A 22,795-nucleotide genomic window follows, 5' to 3' on the forward strand; every position below is an offset into this window, starting at 1 on the left:
CGGTATGTCCTGCACAGGGAGAGTTGTGACACCATTCGAAGACCATCTTCCTCAATGCTCCTGTGGGTATAAGCAGCTGCTTCCCTTTTACGGGGAGGCCTTGATGGAGTCTCCATTCGGGGTGGAACCTTAACCAGGTTCTCCAAGTGGTGTGGCGGATCCCTCTCCGCACGCCGTTCAGGAAGTCGTCGGTGGCCACGAGACCTACCACTCGACTAGGTTCTATGATCGATGCCTCCTTCACGGGTTCTTTCTGTGAAGTGTTTTCCTGCCGTGTGAGGGCGTCGGCCTTCCGATTGTTGACTCCCGGGCGGAATGTGACGATGAAGTTATACTCCGCGAAAAACAGCGTCCAGCGTAACTGACGCGGTGTAAGGTGTCGAGCCGCTCGCAAAAACTGCAGATTGCGGTGGTCGGTATACACGGTTATCTGATGTACAGCCCCCATCAGCCAATGCCTCCATTCCTGGAAGGCATCCTTGATTGCTAGGAGCTCTTTTTCAGCTATCGTGTAATTCAGCTCTGCGGGGTTTAGTTTTCTGGACATAAAGGCGATGGGGTGTAGATATCCGGTGTTCTCCTGTCTCTGCGACAAGACCGCTCCTACCGCGATGTCCGAAGCGTCTGCTTCAACAAAAAACGGCATCTCCGGTTTAACATGTACTAGAATAGGAGCGGAGCTAAAGGCATGTTTCAGTTGATCGAATGCCCCTTGGGTTTCCGTCGTCCAAACAAAGGGAACCTTCACTCGGGTCAATTTGGTCAGAGGGGCGACCGTGTTGGAGAAATGTTGTATAAATCGCCGGTAGAAGTTTGCAAACCCGAGTAGGCTTTGGATGTCTTTCACGTTCTGTGGACGGGGCCAGTCCGTCTCTGCCTTCACCTTCCTCTCGGCCATCACTTGTCCTGAAGGGGTCAGCATCACCCCGAGGAGTTCCACGGTGGTCACATGAAACTCACACTTTGTGAGTTTGCAGTATAGGTGGTTTGTAAACAAGGCGTGTAGCACTCTTTGCACGTGGGTTATGTGTTCTTCTTCTGTGAGGGAATACACGAGGATGTCGTCGATGTATACGACCACGAAGACGTCCAGAAAATCACGCAACACCTCGTTGAGAAAGAATTGAAAGGCGGCCGGGGCGTTACAGAGCCCAAAGGGCATTACGAGGTACTCAAACAGCCCATACCGCGTTTTGAATGCCGTCTTCCATTCATCACCGTCGCGCATACGCACGAGGTGATAAGCTCCTTTCAGATCCAACTTGGTGTATATCGTTGCAGCTCTCACCTGCTCCAAAAGAACCGGGATCAACGGGAGGGGGTATCGGTTCTTCACCGTGATAGCGTTGATCGCTCGAAAGTCGATACAACATCTCAACTCCCCATTGGCCTTGGGTATGAAGAAGAGTGGTGATGCCGCAGGTGATCTGGACGGACGAATAAAGCCGAGTTCTAGGTACTTATCAAGGTATGCTCGTAGGTGCAGGTTTTCTGGGATGGTTAGAGCATATATTCGCCCACAGGGTATCACCGCCCCGGGTACCAGATCGATCCGACAGTCAAATTCCCTATGTGGAGGGAGTTCTTCTGCCTTACTGTCGCTGAAGACTTCTTGGAAGGCAAGGTAGCAGTCGGGTAACTTGGTCTCCTTTTCTGCCGCCGTGGCTATCCCGTGGACAACGGCGAGCACCGCCGCCGGCTGCACTGGTTCGCGGTTACAATGGGCTTGACAAAATGCCGACCTCAGCTGGAGGGTCTTTGAGGCCCAGTGAATCCGGGGTTCATGTTTCTGTAGCCACGGGAGTCCGAGGATGATCCCGTACTGCGGGGCGTGGATGACGTTGAACGAAATCCATTCGCGATGATCCCCCTCATACCGGAGTTCGTACTCCGCTGTGTGATGTCGTATGGGTCCGGAATCCAGCTCTTTTCCGTCCACGGCGTAGACCAGTTCAGGGGAGGCTTTTAGGAGGAGCTGTACGCCTAGTCGGTTGGCCTCCTGCATATCCATAAAACAGCCTGTGGCTCCGGAATCAACCATGGCTCTGACCGGGAGGAGCACGTTATTGATGTCTATCTGCATGTTTATAAAGAAGTGTTCTTTTTCCCGGAAGGAAAGAAAATCCACTGAAGGGATGGTATGTTTCCCTGAAACCTTCCCTCCTTCCGATTTCAGGTACGACAGTTTTCCTCCCCTTTTTCCGTGGTTGCGACTGCCGCCTGGCCGATCCGTGGCCGTCCAAATGCCGGTTTCACGGGGCATTCTCTGATGAAGTGGCCTTTCTTGCCACAATAGAGGCACAATCCCTGTTTGCGCCTATGATCTCTTTCGCTCACGGTTAACGAGGCCCTCACTGCTCCGATCTCCATAGGTTCGGGTTTAGAAGGGGGTTTCTCTGGCGGTCCGGTACGATCACTCCATGTGGTACCCCTTTCTTTGCTGGTATGCGCGCCTTTCCGCTCTCTCAAGCGATGGTCCAACCGCAGCGTCAACTCGATAAGTGCCGCACAAGTGCTAGGTTGCGGCTCGATTTGGGCCAGGACGTCCTTCAACTCCTCGGTGAGGCCATGGTAAAAGACGACCAACTGTTTGGCTTCCGGCCAATCGGTCTCGGCCACCAGTCTTCGAAAGTTGTTCAGGTAGCTCACCAAATCAAGAGAGCCTTGCTTCAGCTCCATTATATCCTTATCCGCCGAGAACGTCTCGGCTCGTCGATCAAATGTTTTCTCGAAGGCCATGCGAAAGGCGTCCCAATCGTACAGCAGATGATCGTCGTTCCTTACGATAGGGACCGCCCATTGGGCAGCTTCGCCCCCCAAATATGATATGAGAAACGCGACCCTGGCTTGATTGGTGACAAACATCTTCGGTTTGCAAGTGAAGTGGAGCAATATCTGTGTTATAAACACCTGAACCTTTTTCTGGTCACCATGGAACCTCTCTGGGGGGGCCAGGGGAATGGCCGCCGGCACTTCTACCACTAAGGACGTAGGGGAAGACGGGCTACCCATGCTAAACGGGTTCCTTTGCATGTAATCGACACGTGAGTGCAATGACGCAGTTTCCTGTCGTGAGGCGGCTAAGTCCACCTGCATCGACGCTGTTTCCTGGCGTGAGGCGTCTAAGTCTACCTGCATCTGTGCTAACGTAGCCATCACGTCGTCTAAAGTAGTCATGACCAGCTTTCAACACAACCAGGGGGATAAGAGAATTCTTGGGCCGATAATTCTGTCAGGTTCTTCATTCCGATGTCCCCGGGGCTGTGTTGATGCTCTATGGGGGCCCACCTCTGGATGACCCCAAGTCCGGCTATTGAAACCACGGACTTTTGGGGTGAACGAGCGGGGGAAGGAAAGGGTGGGGACTGCAGGGAGGGAGATCTGTGAAGGCAAAAGAGACAACAGAACACAGCATAAGACGTTTTGTTTCCAATTTCTCAATGGAAAACATACGCGTTACTTTAGCAGGATTGTTAACGCGAGCTTGCCCTCTCACCTGAAAAGGAAAATAAGGTATGCCCGGACATATGGGGGAGAGCTACAGGTCGTGGTCTTTTCGTTTGCAGGCACTAATATAAACGACAAGGAAAGGCACACGTGGGGAGAATGACAAGGATCAACATACAGACACACAGACACCATATACAACTTTGTGGAGCAATACCCACTTGTGACTGCCCAGCTCATTCCATGCCTTCGGCTTTGTAACCACCCCTCTCTCCTGACTCGCACATATGTCTAGGAATATAAGCAGAAGAAATCAAAAGTGTAAACCAGGCCACCGCTGGGGGCGGACGCTCACTGCTAGTGTCTGCCTGGGAACTGAGGTCTGTGAGGCTGGAGCACGATTCGCCTATGCTTTTCTATGCCTCCGATTTGTCGGACGATTGCATGTAACAACACACTAGGTCTCGTTGTCTCAGAGTAATGTTCGGGCTCGCACTCTGCCTGTCTGGAAAAGCGAGGCTTGCCCCCTTAAGTCTAGTCACTCTCAATACACTTGGTCGCTCCCCTGCATGAGACCAGCCGGTCTCGCCAACAGAGGAGCGGGTCTGGGATTTTTCTATGGCTCGGAGAGCTTGTCTCCGACTAGGATGGGTCGAGCCCCGATGGAAATACTGCCACAGTACTCCTACCTCGGTCACGACGAACCTCCGGATTTCACGGGCCGCTACCTGGGTGATGAGCTCGTCCGAACCTTCGTCTCTCGGCGTCTCCTCGTCTCGTCTCCCGGGTCGAAGAATTATCGGCTCCGTGTGCGGCGACCTTTCGCCTTTTGACGTCTTGTGGTGGGGCGTGGTGCGCGTTACGCAGCGCACCTCCCGCACTGCCCATCGGGAAGTGTAGTTCTTCGCGCAGTCCTAGTGTTGCGCGAGTATTGGCCGGCGTGCGCTGATAAGTCTGACAGTGAATGTGTGCATCACTGTCTCTGTTGTTGTAACATGCTGCATCAGTTGGTCACTAACTACATGAGTGTGTATATTAGTTATTGATTAGTTGGGTGAGTATTTGTATGGGACACTGAGTTTGTGTGTGGTTGGATGGGGTGTGTGTAACTCTATGCATAGATGTGTGAATGGTTGATTGACTAGGTGTATAGGTTTAAGAGTGCATGTGGAAACATTTGTTTGGGTGAATGAGTTTATTTATTTGTGTGTTGGTGAGCGAATATATGTTTTAGTTGTACATCTTCAACAAAGTAAAAAAATAAAATGCATTGTATGTGATAGATGGTGTATATAAATAAGTCAGTGATTGTGAGAGTAACTATATGAATGAGTGTATAATTGTAATGGTGATTTTTTAACATATTAACTATGAGTTACTATGTGTTTGAATAAATGAGGTGTTGGATAATTGTGTAAGTGAGTAAATGTAAGTGTGATTAATTTTTTTCTTGAGTGATTAGTATGACTGCATAACCGACTAAGATGACTGCTGATGTGTCAATGTCTATATATGTGTATAAGTGCATTTGATAGTGTTCTATTAATTAGTGACTGCATGTATAAATGATTCTGTTGTTGAATGGTTAGTTGTGTGTGTAGACTAAGGAATCAGTGAGTCGGTATGTAGTAACTTATATTGGTGTGTCAGTGGTTTCAAATATGGTAAAATGTATTTTACAGTGAGTGATGAAAGGTTATACTAGTGTATGATGAGGTGTATCAGCTTGTCATGTGGATGATGTCATCAGTGATGTCATTTGTGATGTCATTTGTGATGTCATCAGTGATGTCACTGACCATGTCATGAATGATGCAATATGTGACATCATCAGCAGTGCATTGCGGGCGCGCGAGTTATAGTTAGCAGAACTAACTATAACGGAGGAATTTCTATGGTTTTGTACGAGTGAAATGGCCAGCTAACTACAACACCCCTGAAACCTATGTTTTTTTCTGTGAATTTCTAAGGTTTTTTAAATGCTAATTTCTAACTATAACGTCTCTGCAACCTATGGTTTTTTCAGTGAATTTCAAAACTTTTTTAAATGCTAATTTCTAACTATAACGTCTCTGAAACCTATGTTTTTTTCAGTGAATTTCAAAGGTTTTTTAAATGCAAATTTTTAAGTGTGATAGCAGTTATACCTATTTTTTTGTACTGATTTCTACAGTTTTTTAACTGTTTATTTATAAATTTGTATTAATTAAATAACATTATATATTTTTCTGAAAATTGCAAAAAAAAAAAAATTCAAACTGAAATATTGATGAATTTTCTTGTTTTCATTTTTTATTTAAATATATTTATATTATTTTCTTTAAAAAAAAAAAAAACTCCGGAGTCGCGCACTTGAAGCGTACACATCACGGTGGCTGCACGTATTCTAGCCGCCATTTTAGAAAAGTCGAGAAGGATCCGCGTATGGTGTGCGACGGCTGTGTGTTTTTCAGTTACATCATATGCATTTAATATTACGTGATGTGCGCAACTGGTATGTTGACCAGTCTGCAACTCCTGCTCCCGCGCATTAATGGCACATGCACATTATGGTACGAGATGCTTGCGCGGTTTCCGGGTCCCGCGTGACGTCCTATACCTGCTGGGGCGCGCTGGGTGCGCGACTCCCGCCAAAAAAATGATGTTCCAAAATGATATGTATGTGTCTTTAATATACAAATTAGGGCAAGAGATTATCTAAGATATTCATAAAAATAATATATTTGTACTTATAATAAACGTATATTATTTTTAAATATATTTTCGCGAAGTCGGGTGCGTGCATCGTGAGTGCAGAGAACCAGGTCAGCAGAGCTGCTGAAGAGCCACAGAAACCAGGTCAGCAGAGCCGTTGTACAGCCAGAGAACCAGGTCAGCAGAGCTGCTCTAGAACCAGAGACACAGTCAGCAGAGCTGCTCTAGAGGCCGAGAACCAGGTCAGCAGAGCTGCTGTAGAGCCAGAGAAACCAGGTCAGCAGAGCTGCTTTAAAGGGAGAGAACCAGGTCAGCAGAACTGCTTTAGAGCCAGAGAACCAGGTCAGCAGAGCTCTTTAGAGGGAGAGAACCACGTCAGCAGAGCTGCTCTAAAGCCAGAGAACCAGGTCAGCAGAGCTGCTCTAGAGCCAGAGAACCAGGTCAGCAAAGCTGCTGTAGAGCCAGAGAACCAGGTCAGCAGAGCTGCTCTAGAGGCAGAGAACCAGGTCAGCAGAGCTGCTCTAGAGGCAGAGAACCAGGTCAGCAGAGCTGCTTTAGAGGGAGAAAACCAGGTCAGCAGAGCTGCTTTAGAGGGAGAAAACCAGGTCAGCAGAGCTGCTTTAGAGCCAGAGAACCAGGTCAGCAGACCTGCTGTAGAGCCAGAGAACCAGGTCAGCAGAGCTGCTCTAGAGCCAGAGAACCAGGTCAGCAGAGCTGCTTTAGAGGCAGAGAACCAGGTCAGCAGAGCTGCTCTAGAGCCAGAGAACCAGGCCAGCAGAGCTCCTTTAGCACCATAGAACCAGGTCAGCAGAGCACCTTTAGAGTCATAGAACCAGGTCAGCAGAGCTGCTTTAGAGCCAGAGAACCAGGTCAGCAGAGCTGCTCTAAGCCAAAGAACCGGGTCAGCAGAGCTGCTCTAGAGCCAGAGAACCAGGTCAGCAGAGCTGCTGTAGACCCAGAGAAACCAGGTCAGTAGAGCTGCTTCAGAGGGAGAGAACCAGGTCAGCAGAGATGCTTTAGAGCCAAGGGACCAGGTCAGCAGAGCTGCTCTAGAGCCAGAGAACCAGGTAAACTGAACTGCTTTAGAGCCATAGAACCGGGTCAGCAGAGCTGCTTTAGAGCCAGAGAACCAGGTAAGCAGAGCTGTTGTAGAGCCAGAGAACCAGGTCAGCAGAGCTGCTCTAGAGCCTAAGAACTAGGTCAGCAGAGCTGCTCTAGAGCCAGAGAACCAGGTCAGCAGAGCTACTGTAGAGCCAGAGAAACCAGGTCAGCAGAGCTGCTTTAGAGGGAGAGAACCAGGTCGGCAGAGCTGCTTTAGAGCCTGAGAACCAGGTCAGCAGAGCTGCTTTAGAGCCAGAGAACCAGGTCAGCAGAGCTGCTCTAGAGCCAGAGAACCAGGTCAGCAGAGCTGCTCTAGAGCCAGAGAACCAAGTCAACAGAGCTGCTTTAGAGCCATAGAACCAAGTCAGCAGAGCTGCTTTAGAGCCAGAGAACCAGGTCAGCAGAGCTGCTCTAGAGCCTAAGAACCAGGTCAGCAGAGCTGCTCTAGAGCCAGAGATCCAGGTCAGCAGAGCTGCTGTAGAGCCAGAGAAACCAGATCGGTAGAGCTGCTTTAGAGGGAGAGACCCAGGTCAGCAAAGCTGCTGTAGAGGGAAAGAACCAGGTCAGCAGAGCTGCTATAGAGCCAGAGAACCATGTCAGCAGAACTGCTTTAGAGCCATAGAACCGGGTCAGCAGAGCTGCTTTAGAGCCAGAGAACCAGGTAAGCAGAGCTGTTGTAGAGCCAGAGAACCAGGTCAGCAGAGCTGCTCTAGAGCCTATGAACTAGGTCAGCAGAGCTGCTCTAGAGCCAGAGAACCAGGTCAGCAGAGCTACTGTAGAGCCAGAGAAACCAGGTCAGCAGAGCTGCTTTAGAGGGAGAGAACCAGGTCGGCAGAGCTGCTTTAGAGCCTGAGAACCAGGTCAGCAGAGCTGCTTTAGAGCCAGAGAACCAGGTCAGCAGAGCTGCTCTAGAGCCAGAGAACCAGGTCAGCAGAGCTGCTCTAGAGGCAGAGAACCAGGTCAGCAGAGCTGCTTTAGAGGCAGAAAACCGGTCAGCAGAGCTGCTTTAGAGCCAGAGAACCAGGTCAGCAGAGCTGCTCTAGAGCCAGAGAAACCAGGTCAGCAGAGCTGCTTTAGAGGGAGAGAACCAGGTCAGCAGACCTGCTGTAGAGGCAGAGAACCAGGTCAGCAGAGCTGCTCTAGAGCCAGAGAACCAGGTCAGCAGAGCTGCTTTAGAGGCAGAGAACCAGGTCAGCAGAGCTGCTCTAGAGCCAGAGAACCAGGCCAGCAGAGCTCCTTTAGCGCCATAGAAACAGGTCAGCAGAGCTCCTTTAGAGTCATAGAACCAGGTCAGCAGAGCTGCTTTAGAGCCAGAGAACCAGGTCAGCAGAGCTGCTCTAAGCCAAAGAACCGGGTCAGCAGAGCTGCTCTAGAGCCAGAGAACCAGGTCAGCAGAGCTGCTGTAGACCCAGAGAAACCAGGTCAGTAGAGCTGCTTTAGAGCGAGAGAACCAGGTCAGCAGAGCTGCTTCAGAGGGAGAGAACCAGGTCAGCAGAGATGCTTTAGAGCCAAGGGACCAGGTCAGCAGAGCTGCTCTAGAGCCAGAGAACCAGGTAAACAGAACTGCTTTAGAGCCATAGAACTGGGTCAGCAGAGCTGCTTTAGAGCCAGAGAACCAGGTAAGCAGAGCTGCTCTAGAGCCTAAGAACTAGGTCAGCAGAGCTGCTCTAGAGCCAGAGAACCAGGTCAGCAGAGCTACTGTAGAGCCAGAGAAACCAGGTCAGCAGAGCTGCTTTAGAGGGAGAGAACCAGGTCGGCAGAGCTGCTTTAGAGCCTGAGAACCAGGTCAGCAGAGCTGCTTTAGAGCCAGAGAACCAGGTCAGCAGAGCTGCTCTAGAGCCAGAGAACCAGGTCAGCAGAGCTGCTCTAGAGCCAGAGAACCAAGTCAACAGAGCTGCTTTAGAGCAATAGAACCAAGTCAGCAGAGCTGCTTTAGAGCCAGAGAACCAGGTCAGCAGAGCTGCTCTAGAGCCTAAGAACCAGGTCAGCAGAGCTGCTCTAGAGCCAGAGATCCAGGTCAGCAGAGCTGCTGTAGAGCCAGAGAAACCAGATCGGTAGAGCTGCTTTAGAGGGAAAGAACCAGGTCAGCAGAGCTGCTATAGAGCCAGAGAACCATGTCAGCAGAACTGCTTTAGAGCCATAGAACCGGGTCAGGAGAGCTGCTTTAGAGGGAGAGAACCAGGTCAGCAGAGCTGCTTTAGAGCCAGAGAACCAGGTCAGCAGAGCTGCTCTAGATCACACTGACTGACTGACTGACTGACACTGACTGAAACTGACACTGACTGAAACTGACACTGACTGACACTGATTGACTGAAATTGACTGACAATTACTGACACTGACTGACTGACTGACTGACTACTCTACTACTCAATTACTCTCTCTCTACTACTCTCTCTCTACTACTCACTCTCTACTACTCACTCTCTACTACTCACTCTCTACTACTCACTCTCTACTACTTTCTACTGCTCACTCTCTACTACTCACTCTCTACTACTCTCTACTACTCACTCTCTACTACTCTGTACTATTCAGTCTACTATTCACTCTCTACTACTCTCTACTACTCTCTACCACTCTCTACCACTCACTCTCTACTACTCTACTACTCACTCTCTACTATTCTCTCTCTACTACTCTCTACTACTCACTCTTTACTACACTGTCTACTATTCACTCACTACTACTCACTCTACTACTCACTCTACTACTCTAGTACTCTCTACCACTCACTCTCTACTACTCTACTATTCACTCTCTACTATCACTACTACTACTCTCTCTGGTACTCACTCTCTGCTACTCACTCTCTACTACTCACTCTACTACTCTCTACTACTCACTCTCTACTACTCTCCACTATGCACTCTCTACTACTCTCTACTACTCACTCTCTACTACTTACTCTCTACTACTCTACTACTCTCTACTACTCTCTCTACTACTCACTCTACTACTCTACCACTCTCTACTACTCACTCTCTACTATTCTCTACTACTCTCTACTACTCTACCACTTTCTCTACTGCTCTTCTACTCACTCTCTACTACTCACTCTACTACTCACTCTCTACTACTCACTCTACTACTCACTCTCTACTACTCACTCTCTACTACTCTGTACTACTCACTCTCTACTACTCTACTACTCTCTCTACTACTCACTCTCTACTACTCACTCTCTACTACTCTCTACTGCTCACTCTCTACTACTCACTCTCTACTACTCTCTACTACTCACTCTCTACTACTCACTCTCTAGTACTCTGTACTATTCACTCTCTACTACTCACTCTCTACTACTCTCTCTACTACTCTCTACTACTCACTCTCTACTACTCTCTACTATTCACTATCTACTACTCACTCTACTACTCACTCTACTACTCTAGTACTCTCTACCACTCACTCTCTACTACTCTACTATTCACTCTCTACTATCACTACTACTCTCTCTCTAGTACTCACTCTCTGCTACTCACTCTCTACTACTCACCATACTACTCTCTACTACTCACTCTGTACTACTCACTCTGTACTACTCACTCTCTACTACTCACTCTCTACTACTCACTCTCCACTATTCACTCTCTACTACTCTCTACCTACTACTTACTCTCTACTACTCTACTACTCTCTCTACTACTCACTCTCTACTACTCTACTACTCACTCTCTACTATTCTCTACTACTCACTCTACTACTCTCTACTACTCTACCACTTTCTCTACTGCTCTACTACTCACTGCTACTCACTCTCTACTACTCACTCTACTACTCACTCTCTACTACTCACTCTCTGCTACTCACTCTCTACTACTCACTCTCTACTTCTCTCTACCACTCACTCTCTACTACTCTACTACTCACTCTCTACTACTCTCTCTCTACTACTCACTCTCCACTACTCTACTACTCTCTACTACTCACTCTCTACTACTCTCTACTATTCACTCTCTACTACTCACTCTCTACTACTCACTCTACTACTCTCTACTACTCACTCTCTACTACTCTACTACTCACTCTCTACTACTCTACTACTCACTCTCTACTACTCACTCTCACTCTCTACTACTCACTCTACTACTACTCACTTTCTACTATTCACTCGCCACTACTCACTCTCCACTACTCGCTCTCTACTACTCGCTCTCTACTACTCTCTACTACTCACTCTCTACTACTCTCTACTACTCTCTACTACTCTCTACTACTCTCTACTACTCACTCTCTACTACTCTACTACTCTCTCTACTACTCACTCTACTATTCTCTACTACTCTCTACCACACACTCTCTACTACTCTACTACTCACTCTCTACTACTCACTCTACTACTCTCTACTACTCACTCTCTACTATTCACTCTACCACTCACTCTCTAGTACTCACTCTCTGCTACTCACTCTCTACTACTCCCTACTACTCACTCTCCACTACTCACTCTCTACTACTCGCTCTCTACTACTCTCTACTACTCACTCTACTACTCTAGTACTCTCTACCACTCACTCTCTACTACTCTACTATTCACTCTCTACTATCACTACTACTCTCTCTCTAGTACTCGCTCTCTGCTACTCACTCTCTACTACTCGCTACTACTCACTCTCTACTACTCTCTCTCTACTACTCACTCTCTACTACTCACTCTCTACTACTCACTCTCCACTATTCACTCTCTACTACTCTCTACTACTCTCTCTGTACTACTCACTCTCTACTACTCTCTACTACTCACTCTACTACTCACTCTCTACTACTCCCTATTATTCACTCTCTACTACTCTCTACCACTCACTCTCTACTACTCTACTACTCACTCTCTTCTACTCTCTCTACTACTCTACTACTCTCTACTACTCACTCTCTACTACTCTCTACTATTCACTCTCTACTACTCACTCTCTACTACTCTCTCTACTACTCTCTACTACTCACTCTACTACTCTCTCCCACTCACTCTCTACTACTCTACTACTCACTCTCTAGTACTCACTCTCTACTACTCACTCTCTACTACTCACTCTACTACTCTCTACTACTCACTCTGTACTACTCTACTACTCACTCTCTAGTTCTCACTCTCTACTACTCACTCTCTACTACTCTCTCTACTACTCTCTACTACTCACTCTACTACTCTCTACCACTCACTCTCTACTACTCTACTACTCACTCTCTAGTAATCACTCTCTACTACTCACTCTCTACTACTCACTCTCTACTACTCACTCTCCACTACTCACTCTCCACTACTCACTCTCCACTACTCACTCTCTACTACTCGCTCACTACTGCTCACTCTCTACTACTCTCTACTACTCTCTCTACTACTCTCTCTACTACTCACTCTCTACTATTCTCTACTACTCTCTACCACTCACTCTCTACTACTCTACTGCTCACTCTCTACTACTCACTCTACTACTCTCTACTACTCACTCTCCACTACTCACTCTCTACTACTCACTCTCTACTACTTACTCTCTACTACTCTCTACTACTCTCTCTACTACTCACTCTCTACTACTCACTCTCTACTACTCTCTACTTTTCTCTACTACTCTCTCTACTACTCACTCTCTACTATTCTCTACTACTCACTCTACTACTCTCTACTACTCTCTACCACTCACTCTCTACTACTCTACTACTCTCTGTACTACTCTCACTCTGCTACTCACTCTCTACTACTCACTCTCTACTCTCACTCTACTACTCACTCTCTACTACCCACTCTCTACTCTCACTCTACTACTCACTCTCTACTACTCACTCTCTACTACTCTGTACTACTCACTCTACTACTCTCTCTACTACTCAATCTCTACTACTCGCTCTCAACTACTCTCTACTACTCACTCTACTACTCACTCTCTACTACTCTCTCTTACTCTCTACTTCTCACTCTCTGCTACTCTCTATACTACTCACTGTCTACTACTCTCTACTAATCACTCTCTACTACACACTCTCTACTACTCACTCTTTACTACTCTCTTGTACTCACTCTACTACTCACTCTCTACTACTCTCTACTACTCACTCTCTACTACTCTCAACTTCTCACTCTCTACTACTCTACTACCCTCTACTACTCTCTCTCTACTGCTCACTCTCTACTATTCACTCTCTACTACTCTCTACTACTCACTCTCTACTACTCTCTCTCTGCTACTCTCTACTACTCACTCTCTACTATTCACTCCCTGCTACTCACTCTACTACTCACTCTCCACTACTCACTCTCTACCACTCTCCACTACTCACTCTCTACTACTCTCTACTACTCACTCTCTACTACTCACTCTCTGCTACTTTCTAATACTCTCTGCTACTCTCTACTACTCTCTACTACTCACTCTCTACTACTCTCTACTACTCACTCTCTAATACTCTCTAATACTCACTCTCTAATACACACTCTCTACTACTCACTCTCTGCTACTTTCTCTACTACTCTCTACTACTCACTCTCTACTCTCTATTACTCACTCTCTACTCTCTACCTCTGTACCGCTCTCTACTACTCTCTACCTCTACCTCTCTACCTCTATACCTCTACCTCTCTCTACACGCACACATATGCACATATATATATATATGCATAAATATGCATATGCATTTATATATATGTCTGTGTATATATATATATATATATATATATATATATACATACATATCTAAACATATATATAATCTGCATATTATCTACTGGCAGTCGACAGTAGATAGTTATAGTTAGGACCGAGTTCCCATAGGAAATCTGAAAATTCTATTTTGAATAACTTTGGCGCCGGTTGACTAATCTTCGTGAAATTTTCAAAACTAATGGGGCGCTCCGCTCAGCTCCTACCCTGAAAGTCTCGGGGTGATTCGTCAAGCGGGGGCTGAGAAAAAAGGGGGGTCCCAAAACGTGTTTTCCCCATGCATTTTCCCATAGGACCTTTAGTCGAAGGTACAGCCCGAACGGCTGAACAGAATTACTTGAAATTTGGCAAAGAGGTAGTCCTCAGGTCAGGGATGTGCCTTTTGCATATATGGTGTCAATCTGTTCAGTAGTTCCTGAGAAAATTGCAGTTAAAAGTACATAAATATCTATATGCGCGCACCGTGCGCGCGCGCGAGCGTAATTCTGATTGGTGGTTAGATGTCAGTCAACATTCGGGTCGGTCGAAATCAGGAAGTGTCGGAAGCCATTTTGTGTGTGGCAGTGAAAAACAAAGGTGGAGAACGTGAAAAGGGGGCAGGGTAGAGAGTTGCTGACCCCCTAGCCTTTGTCAGGGGGTCCCTGAAGGACCCCGAAGGGTGAAAAAAACATTTTATTGTTTTTTTCAAAAAATCGCAGGGTGAAAAACCCTTAAAAAAAAAAAAAACATTTTAAACGAGCCATTCCATATTACAGGATACAGTCAATCTATAACTATATACATAGGTAGTTTATTGTAAAATAAATATATAAAAAATATAATAATACATAAATTAGCATTTAAAAAACCTTACAAATTCACTAAAAAAACCATAGGTTTCACACACGTTATAGTTAGAAATTAACATTTAAAAAACCTTGCAAATTCACTTAAAAAACCATAGGTTTCACACATGTTATAGTTAGCTGGACATTTCACTCGTAAAAAACCATTGAAATTCCCCCGTTATAGTTAGTCATCAGCAGTGGATTGCGGTCGCGCGAGTTATATTTAGCTGAACTAACTATAACGGGGGAATTTCAATGGCTTTTTACGAGCGAAATGTCCAGCTAACTATAACATGTGTGAAACCTATGGTTTTTTCAGTGAATCTATATAAATACAAATATAAATGCATGCATACATATATGCATACACATGCATGTTATGTACATGAAAGTTTGAAAAACACTAATAAAAGCAAAGCTAAAAATCTACCTAATTACAAACAGAATTGCTTTAACTTAAACGAGGGCGAGACCTATTGCATTTCCAATGCTCGTTTACTTTGGTTCCATCAAGAAGGCATTCAGATGTGTCACACATTTGCCATATATTCTGAATGGTAGCACTCTAGTTGCTCATTAGATCACTGTAGTAAAGCTACTGCTCACCAGGGAAGTCTGCTGCTGGACTGGTATTGAAAGTGCATGTTTCAGTCTGCATGTCAGAATTTTTTAATGAAATGGAAGAGGATTTGAGAAGTCAAAATGTGCCTTATTTTTCCTTTCTGCAGCACTAATCATAATTTCTATGGCAAAATGAACCCCCTCATTGTGTTCCTTTGCAAATTAAATGTTTTACGAGTTACCACTTTATTCCAATCAAGATGGCTTCAGGTGTGCCATACGTTTATCATAAGTAGGACTGTTAGCGCTCTAGTTGTTCGTTAAAACACTCTGGGACATTCTGTCATTGGGCTATACTTGGGCTACATCTGGGTGATATTTGTGCTACATTTGGGCTCTTTTGTCTCTGGTGGCCATCTTGGGAGACTTATTTGTTATGAAGTTTCCTAATTTCCTCATTTACTATAGTCTCCTCAATAGGAATACTTTCAATTTTTTAAGTTGATTCCATCAAGAAAGGCATTCAGATGTGTCACACATTTGCCATAAATTCAGAATTTTAGCACTCTAGTTACTCATTAGATCACTGTAGTAAAGGTACTGCTCACCAGGGAAGTCTGCTGCGGGTATTGAAAGTGCATGTTTCAGTCTGCATGTCAGAATTTTTTAATGAAATAGAAGAGGATTTGAGAAGTCACTCAAAACGTGCCCTAATTTTGTCTTTCTGCAGCACTAATCATACTTTCTATGGCAAAATGAACCCCCTCATTTTGTTCCTTTTTAAGTTAAATGTTTTAAGGGTTACCACTTTATTCCAATCAAGATGGCTTCAGATGTGCCATACGTTTATCATAAGTAGGACTGTTAGCGCTCTAGTTGTTCTGTGGAACACTCTGTGAAGCTGCAGTAGAACACAAATGAATCAACTGACAGTCTCTGCCCTTGTTGGATGTACATGTTTTACTGAGAATGTCAGACTTCATTCTCACATGACTGAGAAAGATAATGTGAATTTACAGAAAATATGCTCTCAGTTTAGCTTATAGATCACCTTCCAAACCTCTGTGAGAAAAGCATGAGAAAATAGTTTTCTCTCAAACATGATTCATGATATCCCAGCAGAAGGCTTTTTCACGTGGTAAAATGACTTTAGAACATACCACAATTCCTAAAATGAGTATGGTACCATCAACAAATGATTTATAATGTAACTAAAGTCTTAAAACCTTCTATTAACTGCAATGCTTTTTAATGAGGTGCTATCATGTATATTGGTCCCAAGATGGCTGTCAACACTTCTTGGATGAATTGCTGACAGCCAATCAGATCTCACGATGAGATGTGTGGTTAGGCTCCGCCCAGATATATATGTGATTTTACTTTAGATTTTCTCAGGAACTACTGCGCGGATTTACACCATTTAAGCAAAAGGCACGAGTCTGAACTGAGGATTACCTTTCTGCCAAATTTGGTGTAATTCCGTTCAGCAGTTCGGGCTGTAGCTGTGGCTAAAGGTCCTATGGGAAATTGCATGGGGAAAACACGTTTTGGGTCCCCCCTTTTTTCTCGGCCGCCGCTACACAAATCATCCCGAGACTTTCAGGATAGGAGCAGACCGGAGCTGGCCAACAGTTTTGAAAATTTCGCGAAGATTTGTCAATCGGCGCCAAAGTTATTGGGAATAGAATGTTGCGGATTTCCTATGGAAAATAGGTCCTAACTATAACTACCTACTGGCGACCGCCTGTAGTTAATAGATACAGATATATATAGATATATATATATATCATGAATATGGATTATATATGTACATAGAGTATGAGCTATATAGATTTGAGCATTGTTTGTTCATTATTTTGGCAGATTTATATCTCGATAATTGCCATATTTCCATCTCTACCGCTTCTGTGTGCTGTGGGACCCTTGTAGTGGTCATTTTATCTAATAAAGTTTTCTTCAAGGATGCACTTTGATTTGCATCAGTTGTTGTACTTGGTTTGGTCTTTCTGACCTTAGAATGAATGCATTTATTCATATGGGCTCTAATGTGGATGTGTTCTGGAAGCTCTTTTTTATAGATTTCTTAGTACGAGTTCCTTCAAATACTTCCTTACTGGTGTAGGGAATGGAAGTTTACATGCCCTTCCTTATTGCCTTTGGCCTTTCTAGTCCATAGGTTCATATCACCCTTTAGAGGTTATGTACTACTGTCCTACTGTTGGTTGTTGTTCTCTGACACAGTGTTATTCCGCTACCCTTGGGGCTGCAGTTTTCCCGTGCCTGTAGGGTTATATATTAAATAGATTGCCTGTGTTCCTTGCCACAGTTTTTATAAGGAACTCATGCTCTTTTTAATCTAATTCCTATGTATGTCTGGTTTATTGTTAATTTCGACTGGCTGGTTCTCTCTGTGAACTTTTGTAGGTTTAGTTTGCAGAACCTCCTCCGTGTGGGTATAGCTATGGTAGTTAATTCAAAACTTAAGGAATCTGCGGCTACATGTGTTCATCAGATAAACAAGTTACTTACCTTCGGTAACACACTATCTGATAAAGACAGAGTCTAGCTGCAGATTGCTTACCCTACCTATCCTCCCCACTCTGGGAACGATGCCCAGAGGTTCTGCTGAAAAGTATCTGAATCCAATCTGACACCTAGGGAAAATTCTAAATTTAAGGAACCTGCAGCTAGACTATGTCTCTACCAGATAATGTGTTACCGAAGGCAAGTAACTTGTTCGTTATTACAGCTTGGTTTTGCATTGTAGCCCTAGAGCCTGTAGTGATATTGTGTGGTAACATAATTACTATGTGTCAATATTATACTGGGTCCACCAATCTTAATGAGTCCATAAGAGAGGGTTTTGCCAATTCATTTATACAGTAAATCCCAAGATGGGAGCTCTATGTCGCACCAAGGTGTGTAGTAGAGACTGGACTCGTGGTGGGTGTAGGTGGTTTGCTTGCCATCGCTACAAGAAATTCAAAGTCTTAAGTATGAATATTACTTGTCAGTAAATGTTCCTCTACTGGGCGCCCTCGTTTTTTGACAGAAGTGTAAAAACGACATCCAACATTTTAAACTGTTTTTTTCTCTTTTATAGTTGTAAATGCACTGAGCCCGAAAATCCAAACAATCACACACTGAAGTACTGGAGCGACCACAACATCTCTGCATCTGAAATGAACTGGTCCAACCTTACTGTTAGCGTAAGTATGTCGCCTGTCAAGGCATGCAAAGATGGATGACTTGCAAATGACACTAGTGTGGACATGCACCACAACACTGATAACCCCTGTGCATGCTGTGCATTTAGTTCTCCTACTGTAGATTAAATCACTCTCTGTGGTACTGTTAATGTTGACCCCTGTAGTATGCATTCTTGTCAGTGTACTCACAGTTGACGTGAGGACCTTTATGTTCCATGAAATAATTCCAAGCATTTACCGGTTTATCTAATGAGATGTGATTTAGTGTTAATCAAGGAATGCTAAGCAGTGGAAAGACAGTTTCCACCCACCAACATGTCCAATGATTAACCATCTCTTGAAATTCCCACTTCACCATATAGCATAAGATACATCAATGTATGTTCCTATTTGGTAAGGATGACATCTCTTTCTAATCTTGTGACCTAAATACCCACATTTTTTGCTTTCTGTGGCTTTATTAGTAAATGAGTATTCTAAATGTGTGTTGTTACAACACAAGCGCCTGTCTTCTGAGGGATCACTGGTCCATCATTGTGTAATCACAACGTTGGTGCCACACAGTCATTGCATTCTCGTGCCTGTCTTTTTTTGGTCTTGCTTACATACAGGTTTAGATGTCTATTGTTGAAGACCTATTGTGAATAATACAATACATAAAGTGAGTTTTGGGTCATCCCATTACCAATGATTGTATGGCTCACTTGTTTAACTCCCTTCCCTGCTTCTGATGTAATGACTTTCCACCGTATTCTTGTGTATGTCCTATACATGACCATTTTGTTTACTGTGTTTTGATTGGCTGGCATGCATACTTCCACTACAGATGTCAGACATTATTTTGCAAATATGTTTGAGACACTATTTAAACTACCTCTCTCCCTGCTTCACCATCTCATCCCATCTTTTTATCAAGTTAATTGTAATTAAAGCCCCCCTCCCAGCGGCAGTTTGCCCCCGGCCTCTCGAGCTTTCAGCACCATCTGCAATGCTGGTGGGGGGTAGCCCCCTTCAATTTATTAAACCGTTCCAAATTGTCGGACTGCACATGCATATGCATGTCCCATGGGAATCATGAACGTTTTGTTATATTTAAAAGAATCCCATTTAAAGATGGCCATCAAGAATGCACTCTTAACAGTAGCAGCTATCTCTGAATATGGTTTCTTTAAATATAAGAAAATGTATTGCAAAATAAGATGGCCACTGTAGATAGTCATGCAACCACAGTAGCCATCATTCAATCTCTTTTCTTTAAGCATAAAAAAAGCCATTCAAATATGATCACTGTGGATAGGCGCAAATCCACATTGGCCATCTTTGAATAGAGTTTCTTTCAATATGCTAAGATAGATTTTGTCATGCCCACCATGAATGTGTGCAAGACATCTTTGGAAGTTTTTTCTTGAAATGTAAGAAAAGATACAGCTAATGTGGATGTGGGAGCAACCGCAATTGGCGTATTTGAATTTTATTTCCTCAAATCATCAGAAAATACATTCAGATATGGCCATTACAGAGGTAGCGCACTTGTGGCTAACATCTAGGTTTGAGGGGAAAAAGCATTGGTAATGTTTCAAGTGCAAGACTGATTGGCCTTTCCATCGTTTGTTCAATGTAGTTATTCATTAATTCGTGCAACTCCTTATTCTGGCGAGCCACCTATTCCTAAAGGGTAATATTTGAAGCATGGATGCTGCATTTCCAATATATTCCGGAACATCTCGCACTACATTTCAGAATTGTTGACTTGGGTTACCTACTGTGACATGAAATAGTTAGTTATAGCTCGTAGAAACTGCAGGAGTGCGTATGAACCACTATGTAATCAAAGAAATTGCTTTATCATCAAATGATGATGCTTTCGGGAAATCTCTCTGTGGCCTTTATGTACTGCAAAGGGGCAACGCTTGTGATTCACGGCTTGCTAACACTACTCTGCATGTTGCAAGCTCCTCCCAGGAAACCTTTGTTTGTAGGTCCCATTTTATTTTTTGACTTCGCAACATCTAATATTAATTTTGTAAATTGTGCACCATTCCTTTCCGGCTGAGTGTCATTGCTTCAGTGTGGTGCGCAATGTCCCCTCACACCAAAACACTTGTGGTCGACCCTAGCAGCCAGGGGTTGGTAACCGGAAGTTGCCTTTGTTTTTGCAAATCTTTTGATGTTCTGAAATAGATGTGCAAAAAAAAGATCTAAATGTGACTTTCTGTTACTGTAAAGTAATTTTGTCGTTCTTCAAGCAATGCAGCTTTTGTCTTCATTGCTTAGAATTCCGGTGTCGTGTAAAGTTTCAAGGCCCAAGTCATCTTGGGGGTTACTGTACTGGAGGGGAAGAATGTGTCTCCCAAAAACGCGTTCAAGTAGAATGTGGTGTCTTCCAAACAGGGGAGTACGCCAGTCTTTTTTTAAATTTCAAAATAGATTTAAATGGGATTTTACATGAGTTAAGTACAGATGCCGTAAAGATATACAGAATAATGAAAAACAAGTTCCCGTGGGGGTAACATATAGAGTAATTCGGGTCGGTGAGGGGCAAACCTCTAAGTAGCCTTCCTCAATAGGCAATGGTAGCGCATCAATTTTACATTATGGTTCAGTCACCTTGGTGGATCTTTTACCCCTTGGCCTACCTTACCTGGATGTATACATTTCTTACTTTTAAGAATTCATACGAGGGGGGCTAATGAACCAGCACAAAGAAAAGGAAACCACTCAGTTGTACAGATTAAAATGTAGGAACATAGGACAGAAAAGTATTATGCCTCATGCCTCTTTAAAGCAGTGCTGACCACCGCTCCTTGCACTTTTGCACAGTTGCTGAGTACCACGCCTTTTTTGATTTAGTCTTTCATGCTCCTTATTGAGCGCCTTATGTCATTTGATACTTCTTTTTTCATTACTCCAGTTTTAAACAATTAATTGCTGCTAACTGTGTTCCATTTTTGCAAAGTGTCTATTTTCAAGCCTTTAGCCACTGGTTGTTTTTTGTGACAAGTGAATGGTTGCCCGTTTTTCAAAAGGCACTTTAGAATATTCTTGTCAGTAGATTGTGAGTGGGAGATGAACCAGCTCGAATGTTAGGGGCTACATTTAAAAAATCTGCAATGTCTCTTATACACTCACGAGTAGCCGTGCGCGTAATAAATTCATATAACATAACATATTCTCGGGCTCTCTGAGAAGCTTTATCCTCTGTAGATATCAGTTGTGGAGTACTTATCTTCAGAAAAAGAGGACTTCTTGACTCACCACTGTTTAACTGCCAATCTATTCCTAAGACATCTATGTTTTAAATGGATTCCAGGTCTTTCTCCTCTGGGGATGCTGCGTGGATGAAAATATTAATCAAAATGGTACCCCTTACACCATAGATTCATTTTATCATTCTTTTGAGGCCGCGTTTGGCATTTGGATCTTGTGAGCCTATTCAAGTGTCCTTTTCCCTTTTGGATGTTTTCCCTCTATCTCTTTACTCTTCTCATACATTAAGTGCTGTTATAGTGAAAATGTCACACTTTCTACTTTTTTAATTTTTTTGCTGTCAAACAGAAAGATAAAAGGACCCACAAACCTTATTCAATAATTCGAAATTGCTGAGGCTATGTCATAGTCCTTATTGTTAGTGCTCCCATATAATACTTTTTTCATATAGTGTCCCTTTATAAGAACTATATGCAGCCCCGAGGAAAATCTTCAACAAAACATTAGGCCCACGGAAAAGGTCAAAATGTGTCGGCATCATATAACGTGTTCAGGGGAGCAAAGGGGCACTTGAATGAATGAATGAATGAAAAATAATTTATAACGCGCAAACTCAGCCCAAAGGCATCAAGGCGCCTTTGAATAGGCCCATGAGACCCGTATGCCAAAGCCAGACTCAAAATAATGATAAATGGAATCTATGGTGTGAATAATAGTTGATTAATAATTTATACTAATCCCACTCCTTATGTCTTGATTGGGTCACTCCCCGTAACGATACACACGCATGGATGAAAATAGCCATTAAGACTGAATGAAGTGCAGGGACCAGATCCGGGTGCACCCCTAGGTATTTCTCCTAGAATGATCCCAAGCTGGAAGACTATTGGGGCAACTTCAAAGCAAATGGAAAGATTTTCAGCTATTGCATAAGGTATTTTAGAATGTCCTGAAATCAGTTCCTATCATCCACGTCTGTGGCTCTGGGGTCTTGTCTCTTGCCAGACAAAGAAAACACCCAAGGGTACATTGCCATGGGCTCGTCCATAACATTTGGCAAGGTTGTTGGAATGATCTACCAATCTGTATG

General features: G+C 44.2%; 1 protein-coding gene across 2 annotated transcripts in view; it reads left to right on the forward strand.

Moving 5' to 3' along the window:
* SLC4A8 (solute carrier family 4 member 8) overlaps positions 1 to 22,795 on the forward strand; it is a 544,868-nt gene that overhangs the window by 416,203 nt on the left and 105,870 nt on the right. For both annotated transcript variants that reach the window (XM_085654497.1, XM_085654496.1), the window contains exon 15: positions 18,393 to 18,498. In XM_085654497.1, coding sequence (XP_085510623.1) covers positions 18,393 to 18,498 — 106 coding nt within the window. The remainder of the gene's footprint in view (positions 1 to 18,392; positions 18,499 to 22,795) is intronic.

This window comes from Triturus cristatus, chromosome 4_1, assembly GCF_964204655.1.
Source record: "Triturus cristatus chromosome 4_1, aTriCri1.1, whole genome shotgun sequence".
In the NCBI taxonomy this organism is placed as follows: domain Eukaryota; kingdom Metazoa; phylum Chordata; class Amphibia; order Caudata; family Salamandridae; genus Triturus; species Triturus cristatus.